At 51.9% G+C, this 9715-nt stretch overlaps 1 protein-coding gene across 2 annotated transcripts in view; it reads left to right on the top strand.

The window, feature by feature from the left end:
• The first annotated feature begins 3547 nt into the window (after positions 1 to 3547).
• Positions 3548 to 9715, top strand: part of P4HTM (prolyl 4-hydroxylase, transmembrane) — an 82649-nt gene continuing 76481 nt past the window's right edge. The window contains exon 1 of one of the 2 annotated variants that reach the window (XM_063941135.1): positions 3548 to 4114. In XM_063941135.1, the coding sequence (XP_063797205.1) occupies positions 3779 to 4114 (336 nt within the window). In that variant the 5' untranslated portion in view covers positions 3548 to 3778. The remainder of the gene's footprint in view (positions 4115 to 9715) is intronic. The other variant, XM_063941134.1, reaches the window with a different exon arrangement.

Raw genomic sequence — 9715 nt, 5'->3', positions numbered from 1 at the left:
TCTCCCTCCCTCCCACCCCTCCGTGCTACGTGATGCACGGGCGTCTGATGTCAGATGGGTGGAGACGCGCCATAGCCAGACTGCACAGGACTGCGGAGACGGAGCAGCAGGAGCTGGGCAGGTGAGTATTGTTTTTTTCTTTTGTGTGTGTAAGCGGCACAAACCAGGGGGCACAACTACTGGGGGCAAATCTACAGGGGGCACAGCTACTGGGGGCAAAACTACTGAGGGTACAGCTACAGGGGGCACAGCTACTGTCGGCAAATCTACAGGGGGCTCAACTACTGGGGCCAAATCTACGGGGGCACAACTACTGGGGGCAAATCTACAGGGGGCTCAGCTACAGGGGCACAACTACTGGGAGCAAATCTACGGGGGCAAATCTACAGCTGGCACAGCTACAGGGGGCACAACTACTCCGGGCTCAGCTACTGGGTCCATAACTACAGGCGGCATAACTGTAGCCATGCCCCTTCCCTATGAAGCCACCCTCCTTTTTTTTTGTTGCTGCGCACTATGTTTCGCCTACGGGTGTGGGGGGCAAAGGAAACTCTCTGAGTGCCACAAGGTCTAGAACCGGCCCAGGTGGCCATGCCCCCAATTCAGTACAGGGGAGGGGGGCGCCGAAACATACCTTGCTCCAGGCACCATGACACCTTGCTACACCTCTGTCTACTTTAGGTTAAACGATCACTCGTAGAGAAGAAAAATGTTGCTCAGGCACTACCCCTTCATCTGGGTGTGTGACCGTTTTAAACATTATAATATGTGATAAGTGTATAAGGGTCAGATGCACTAAACCAGGGATGGGGAACCTTCGGCCCTCCAGCTGTTGTTGAACTACACATCCCAGCATGCCCTGCAACAGTTTGAGCATGGCCAGTTTTAGCACCCTACTAAGAAGTTATGGTGTACCTTGATGTGCATACGATATTCTGGGTGTTCAGTCAGGCTAGAGAGGACTCTGAGTAGGGGAAGTTTTATTACGGCCACCCTGTGTATAAACAGAGTGTGCACGTATTACAAAAAAGCGGTGTGAGATTTGACAAAGACCAGCTCTCGTGGCTGTTATCTCGGAGGGAATGTGTCTGGTCCTTAGACATGTTGGCTCTCAACTTTGTTTTGATAATTCCAAGATTGCAGTTATATTTAGAGAGAACGTGTAGGTCTCTCATGTAGGTCTCTCCTGGGACAATTTCCACGAGCTGTCTTGATACTGTGGCATAATATTACTCTACCTAATTCACCTTCCATACTTACCTTTTCCTGAGCAGTGTCAGGAGCTGCTTGCTCAGGAGGAAAACTGATAGTATAAAGCAGTGATGGGCAACAGGAGGCCCCCCACTTGCAACCCCCAGCATCCTTCCTGCTTGAATGTCCTGTTTGTTATAGTATGTAATAAAGGCCTGCTGATATCTCATTATAGATGGGTGTCACTTTCATTGATCAAATGTATTCATTTAAATTACCATTGAGTTGTAAGGAAAGGGTGTGGTATTGAAGGTCGACAGTAACTAGGTCGACCAGGATTCTAGGTCGACAGGGTCTAGGTCGACAGGTCAAAAGGTCGACATTACTTTTTTAATCTTTTTTGGTGTCGTTTTCGCTGTACAGTGACCGGGAACCCCAATTAGTTCACCGCGTCCCCTTGCATGGCTCGCTTTCGGGCAAGGTGCTGCGCTCGGCACAGGTTACCATTCCCAATCATAGTCCACGTGGATCGTAAAGTATGAAAAAGTTCAAAAAAAGAACAAATGTGAAAAACTCATGTCGACCTGTTGATCTAGAACATGTCGACCTAATTACTGTCAACCAATAGTGGTCGACCTAGAGACCGGATACCGTAAGGAACACACTATACAATCATTGGCCAGCTTCACCAATAATTGGATGATCAGCCTGTTTTAAAACAATATTGGCCCCTTCCACTTGCCAAAAATTGTGCTGGTGGTAGTGGAAGTTGCCTTTTAGAAAATTATAGACAGCATATGATTGGTTGCTATGGGCAACATCACCAATTCTCTGTTTTAGAAGCTTTAGTAAATTTACCCCCTGGGGCAGTTATGATATCAAAGCAAAGGCCATTTCTAGTTCATATAATTTGCTCCATATAATCTCTTATATTTTGCATTCCATTTTATGCGTCTATGGGGGTCAGTCCGACCTGATCGCACGCTAGGTTTTTTTCGTTGCGGTGCGATCAGGTCAAAACTGATCGCACCGCAACGAAAAAAAATAAATCTGCACAGTACTGTTCATATGCAGCTAAGCTGGCCATACACTTATGCTGCTTCTTGGAGGCTAGAAGTCACATACGATCACCCTTGAACAGCCCGGTGGAAGGATCTCATATGATACATCATATGCGGTCCTTTTGCATACAATGTATCGTATGTGACCCCAGCCAAGGCTGCCCGTACGATATATCTATAGTGCAGTACTTCCAATCTAGGGGCTCCGATTCAATGTTTACGGGAACGCGCATCGGATCAGATTGGAGTTAAACACATGTGATTTGCCAGTTTTCATCCGATTTACCGTCCCGGAACATCGGAATCGGGCAAAATCGCACTAGTGTATGACTCTATGCTCCCTACTGTCAGGGCCGGTTAAAGGTTTGCGGGGGCCCAGGGCACTTAAGTCAGGGGGCCCGGGTAAAGGGAGGGTTGTATAGTCGATTGTGCATACCTCCCAAAATTTCCCATTCTAGGTGGGACAAAATGCTCTCTACCTGGACTTCCCTCTTAATATATGATTGGTGTTGAACTGTTTTTTAATAAAGGAATTTCAACACAGGTGATTGCAATCATAAATTAAAAGGGAAGTCCAGGTAGAGAGCATTTTATCCCTCCTGGAAAGGGTCACGTAGGGAGGAGTATATTACATTTAAACTAATAGTTTAATAATGCCTGGGTACTGTTTATAGCTCCACCTAATTGAGAGATCTATTTTATAATGTTTTCTTGTAGTGGAACACAGACAACTAAAACAACCTTAAAATACACATAGAAAAATAAAATCTGCTGTATGATCTATCTTGTCACATGCAAGAATAGCAGCAGCCTCTGTACTACTTACACACTGGGACTGGAATCAAGAGAGCTGTGATAACACTGCTCTGGGCGGCGGGCCCCCTGACAGAGAGGGGCCCGGGGTACCGTATCCCCTGCGACCCCCCCTTAATCTGGCTATGCCTACTGGCATTCCCTGCGCTTTATGAATAAATATGCACCATGTAAATGATGCAGTGATGGGGAACATTTGGCACTCCAGCTGTTGTAGAACTACAAATCCCAGCATGCCCTGCTACAGTTTTAGCATGGCCAAATAGCAAAACTGTAGCAGGGCATGCTGTTCCCCTTCACTGTGTGGATGTAAGAGAAATATGATGGGGACTGTAGGACACCAAGGTCCTCGCGCCCAGCACTTTGCATGCACCTGAGGTAGGCAGCTTGTGGCTATGCACCTGCTGTGGGCCATATAACCAGGGCATGCTTGGACTTGTGGTTCTACAACAGCTGGCATGACAATGCCCATGTGACACATAGGGATTCCTCCATGCTGCAGACACAGAGGAGGGAGGTAGCATCGCTGTACAGTAATATATAAGCAGCATGCTCAGAGGCTGCAGCAGCCCCGGTTTCCTAGTAACCGCCCAGCTGCCTGCGCCCGGTCCCCCTGCCCCCCGTGACGTCATGCCCCCGCCCCCAGGTGCCGCCGGCAGCCGCAGGTAGCAGCCGTCTCCCGGGTAACCGTCTCCTGTCAGGCCGGGGATGGGATGGAGGCCCGGGGGAGCGCAGGCTCGTTGACCGGGAGGGACACCCCGCCGCACCAGGAGGAGCCCCCGCCAGTGCGGGACCGGCTGGCCGGTATACAGAAAGGGAACAGCGTGTGCTCCCGCTCGTACTTCGTGGTGGTGATGGTGTTCGTGCATGTCTACATCCTGAATGTCATCGCGCTGCTGCTCTACGTCTACTACACCAACGGCGGCCAGCCCGAGGCGGACACCCCCGCCGGCCCGGCCCCTGCACCGGCCCTGCAGCACCGGCCGAGGCTCAGGCACGATGACAGCGCCGGACCCTACACCTACCTGCCCCGGCTGGAGGGCATCAAGGCAAGTGCTTCTACGCTTACCCCTTCCCAGCACAGGCATGCTCCTCCCCCTACCCCAATGCCCCTCATCCTCACATACACCGGTACCACTGAGGCAGCAACATACCCAGGTGTCCCTTACCACTGAGGCAGCAACATACCCAGGTGTCCCTTACCACTGAGGCAGCAACATACCCAGGTGTCCCTTACCACTGAGGCCGCAACATACCCAGGTGTCCCTTACCACTAAGGCAGCAGGCTCAGCAATGTACCCAGGTGTCCCTTACCACTGAGGCAGCAACATACCCAAGTGTCCCTTACCACTGAGGCAGCAACATACCCAGGTGTCCCTTACCACTGAGGTAGCAACATACCCAGGTGTCCCTTGCCACTGAGGCAGCAACATACCCAGGTGTCCCTTGCCACTGAGGCAGCAACATACCCAGGTGTCCCTTGCCACTGAGGCAGCAACATACCCAGGTGTCCCTTACCACTGAGGCAGCAGGCTCAGTAACATGCCCATGTACGGAACATCGGAATCGGGCAAAATCGCACTAGTGTATGACTCTATGCTCCCTACTGTCATTCCCTACGTTTTATGAATAAATATGCACCATGTAAATGATGCAGTGATGGGGAATATTTGGCAGCCCAGCTGTTGTGGAACTACAAATCCCAGCATGCCCTGCTACAGTTTTAGCATGGCCAAATAGCAAAACTGTAGCAGGGCATGCTGGGATGTGTACTTCAACAACAGCTGGCGTGCCAAAGGTTCCCCATCACTGTGTGGATGTAAGAGAAATATGATGGGGACTGTAGGACACCAAGGTCCTCGTGCCCAGCACTTAGCATGCACCTGCTGTGGGCCATATAGCCAGGGCATGCTTGGACTTGTGGTTCTACAACAGCTGGTATGACAATGCCCATGTGACACACAGGGATTCCTCCATGCTGCAGACACAGAGGAGGGAGGATCACTGTATAGGCAGGCTCAGCAACGTACCCAGGTTTCCCTGACCACTGAGGCAGCAGGCTCAGCAACGTACCCAGGTGTCCCTTACCACTGAGGCAACAACATACCCAGGTGTCCCTGACCACTGAGGCAGCAGGCTCAGCAACGTACCCAGGTGTCCAATACCACTTGGCAGGGCCGGTGCTAGGGTGTTCGGTGCCCTCCTAACAACTCGAAGTTTTGCGCCCTCCTACAAATACAGATGTGCCCGCTCTGATCCTACCCACGCACAGTCGCATCACGCTTGCGACTAGCTACGGCAAACTGCATCCGAGACATGGTTTATCAGGGATTTTGTTTTACCTGCCTCAAGCAGGCGAACCCAAATCCCAGAAAACAACCCCGTAGCAGCTCAGCGCATCAGCAAGGTACAGTAGCAGAGCGGGGAGAGCGCATGTTGAACCCAGTGCCTCCCTGCTTTGTAGACGTTGCTGAGCGGCTAGCGCCGGCACTGGATGTGGCACAATGACATAACACGAGGAGGGGGGTGGTGACACAGTGACAGAACACAGGGAGGGGTGACACGGTGACAGAACACAGAGGGGGGAATGACACAGTGACAGAACACAGAAGGGGGGTGACACAGTGACAGAACACGGGGGAGTATAGCGAGACTTCCATATGTCTGCACTATCAATGAAATCCCAGAGTCTGTGTTACCCCAGGCACTTGCAGCCCCATTCCCTCCGCCGCACTGTTTCCATCCATTTACTGTCTAGCTGGCTGGCAGGCAGGATGAATATGTAGCAGTCTGGTCCCGTGTAGCCCCGACCCCTGAGGTCCCGTGTAGCCCCGCCCCCTGAGGTCCCATGTAGCCCCGCCCCCTGAGGTCCCATGTAGCCCCGCCTCCGTTTTTGGCTGAACAGTGACACTGCCGTTGTCACAGGGGAGGGAGATGAGGAGGCTACAAGCTGCCGGCGCCGCTGCCTGTGACAGGCGAGACAGACAGGCGGCGCAGCAGGCCAGGGATGCAGAGCAGGGAGAGCGCCTCCCTGCCTTGCATCCCTTCGCTGAGCGGGTAGCGCGGGCCTGCCACTGAGGCAGCAGGCTCAGCAACGTACCCAGGTGACCCTTACCATTGAGGCATCAGGCTCAGTAACGTACCCATGTATCTCTTACCACTGAGGCAGCAGGCTCAGCAAAGTACCCAGGTGTCCCTTACCACTGAGGCAGCAGGCTCAGCAAAGTACCCAGGTGTCCCTTACCATTGAGGCAGCTGGCTCTACAATGTGGGTGTGGTTCATCAAATCGACAGTATCTAGGTCGACAATGTTTAGGTCGACCACTATAGGTCGACAGTCACTAGGTCGACATGGATGGAAGGTCGACATGTGCTAGGTCGACAGGTCTAAAGGTCGACATGAGGTTTTTTGTTTTTGTGTCGTTTTCTTCGTAGAGTGACCAGGATCCCAAATTAGTGCACCGCGTCCCCTCGCTTCGCTCGCCATGCTTCGGGCATGGTGCCTTCGCTCAGCTACCGCTTCGCTCGGCACACTTTACCGTTCCAATCGGGATCCGGACTGAAAGTCGACAGTAACTAGGTCGACAATGTCTAGGTCGACCACTATTGGTCGACAGTAACTAGGTCGACAGGGTGTCTAGGTCGACAGGGTCTTTAGGTCGACATGTTCTAGGTCGACAGGTCAAAAGGTCGACATGAGTTTTTCACAATTTTTTCTTTTTTTGAACCTTTTCATACTTAACGATCCACGTGGACTACAGTTGGAACGGTAATCTGTGCCGAGCGAAGCGGTAGCGGAGCGAAGGCACCATGCCCGAAGCATGGCGAGCGAAGCGAGGGGACGCGGTGCACTAATTGGGGTTCCCGGTCACTCTACGAAGAAAACGACACCAAAATAACATTAAAAACTCCTGTCGACCTTTTGACCTGTCGACCTAGAACATGTCGACCTAAAGACCTTGTCGACCTAGACACCCTGTCGACCTAGTTACTGTCGACCAATAGTGGTCGACCTAGACATTGTCGACCTAGTTACTGTCGACTTTCAATACCACACCCGTTCCAATCGTAGTCCACGTGGATCGTTAAGTATGAAAAAATTCAAAAAAAGAAAAAAAATGTGAAAAACTCATGTCGACCTTTAGACCTGTCGACCTAGCACATGTCGACCTAGAAACCCTGTCGACCTTCCATCCATGTCGACCTAGTGACTGTCGACCTATAGTGGTCGACCTAAACATTGTCAACCTAGATACTGTCGATCTTCAGACCGGATCCCCTACAATGTACCCAGGTGTCCCTTAACATTGAGGCAGCAAGCTCAGCAACGTACCCAGGTGTCACTTACCGTTGAGGTATGAGACACATCCATTACCCCAGTAGCCTTTACTACTATGCTATAGCTCAGGTACACCTTACCACTAAAGCAGTAGGCACATCCATATACCTTGTAGCCTTAGCACGGGGGGTAGCAGGCTCAGTCTGCCTCATAACCCAGGTACACCTTACCACTGAGGCAGTAGGCACGTTCATATACCTTGTAGCCTTAGTATTGGGAGCAGCAGGCTCTACATCATAAGCCAGGTACACCTTACCACTGAGGCAGTAGGCACGTTCATATACCTTGTAGCCTTAGTATTGGGAGCAGCAGGCTCTACATCATAAACCAGGTACACCTTACCACTGAGGCAGTAGGCACGTTCATATACCTTGTAGCCTTAGTATTGGGAGCAGCAGGCTCTACATAATAAACCAGGTACACCTTACCACTGAGGCAGTAGGCACGTTCATATACCTTGTAGCCTTAGTATTGGGAGCAGCAGGCTCTACATCATAAACCAGGTACACCTTACCACTGAGGCAGTAGGCACGTTCATATACCTTGTAGCCTTAGTACTGGGAGCAGCAGGCTCTACATCATAACTCACCTTACCACCGTAGGCAGGTTTCTCCACATACCCCTCATCCACATGCAGGGTCTGACTGGCCCACCGGGCCATCAACATACCTAGTTACCCCTTACCATTAGATGCAGGCTCATCCACATATCCATATACTAGACACAGGCGCATCCACATATCCAGGTGTCCCTTACCACTTCATGCTCTTTGACATACCTAGAGGCCACTTACCACTAAAGACAGGCTCCTACACATTCCCTGGTATCCCTCACCACTGGAGGCAGGCTCCTACACATACTCAGGTGCCCCTTACTGCTACAGCTCATCCATATACTAAAGTACCCCTCTCCTCTAGAGGCTGGCACATAAACATACCCAGGTACCCTTTACCACTAGATGCTCCACATACCCATATATTTCATACTACTGGAGATGGACATGAGCATGTCTCTATGGGTATGTGGATCAGCCTCAAACGCATTTATAGATGCAGGCTCATCCACATACCCATATCCTTGTCATCACAGTTAACAGTACCCCTTACCATCTGCCCAGCTGCTACTTACCACTAGATGCTTATCCACATACCTAGGTGCCCTTACCACTGGAAGCAGGCTCCTACACATACCCAGGTACCTGTTGACAGGCTCCTACATGTACTCAGTGCCACTTACTGCTGTAGACAGGCTCCTCAACATACCCAGGGGCCCCTTTCCCCTGGAGGCAGGTTCTTCCACTAACCCGGATACCACTCAGCCGTAGAGACAGGTTTATCTACATACTCCAGTACATCTTACCATTAGACACGTATTCTCCAGGTACCCCTTACCACTGCGGCAGTAGCTACTTTCATAACATAACCCTGGTACACCTTACCACCAAAGGCAGGCTCCTTCACATCCCCAGATTCCACTTACCACTAAGGGCCAACTCATCCACAAACCTGGGTGCCACTGACTACTGGAGGCAAGATCCTCCAAATACCCAGATACCCCTTACTAGTGGTGGCATTTTCCCACAAATACCCTGGTACCCCCTTACTACTGGAGACAGGCTAATCCACATACCCATACCACTGACTACTGGAGGCAGGCTCAGCTTAATACCCAGATATCATGGACTACTGGAGGCAAGCTCCACCGAATACCCAGTTACCCCTTACCACTAAAGGCAGATTCTGCAACATACTCTTATACCCCTTACTATTGGAAGCAGTTTGATCCATATACCCAGCTCTCACTCACCACTAGAGGCACATAGGGGTTAATTCAGACCTGATAGCTGTTGTGCGATCGGCATCTCTGCCCAGCGGTCGCCTCTGCCTGATTGACTGGCAGTGGCGTTCGCTGGGCAGGATGGGGTGTGCCGGCGGCGTTGAGTCTCCATTTTTGGGGCGCAGTCCGGGGGAACGCAGGCGAGGCCGCAGCGGCTGCGTGTGACGTCACACGCAGCCGCTGCGACCCGGAGAGCGTCGGGTAGCTCCCTGCCACTGCGCAGGAGCTGCGCTGGTAGGGAGCTACTCTTCAGGTACAAAAGCATCGCCGCCGTGCAATGCTTTTGTACCTGTGCAGCGGGGGGAGGGCCAGACATGCGGGGCGGACTAGCCCTGTGCTGGGCATCCCCCCGCATGTCAGGGTGGCTGACCGTAGCGCGCGGCTACGATCAAGTCTGAATTAGCCCCAATACCAAGGGGGGTGGAGGCAATGGACAGAGGGGGCGGGGCCAGACTGAGGTGACCCTGCCCCCTTT

The sequence above is a fragment of the Pseudophryne corroboree genome, chromosome 9 (genome assembly GCF_028390025.1).
Source record: "Pseudophryne corroboree isolate aPseCor3 chromosome 9, aPseCor3.hap2, whole genome shotgun sequence".
Taxonomy (NCBI): domain Eukaryota; kingdom Metazoa; phylum Chordata; class Amphibia; order Anura; family Myobatrachidae; genus Pseudophryne; species Pseudophryne corroboree.
Note: the sequence above shows the minus strand (reverse complement) of the source record. Positions and strands in the feature narration are given on the sequence as shown.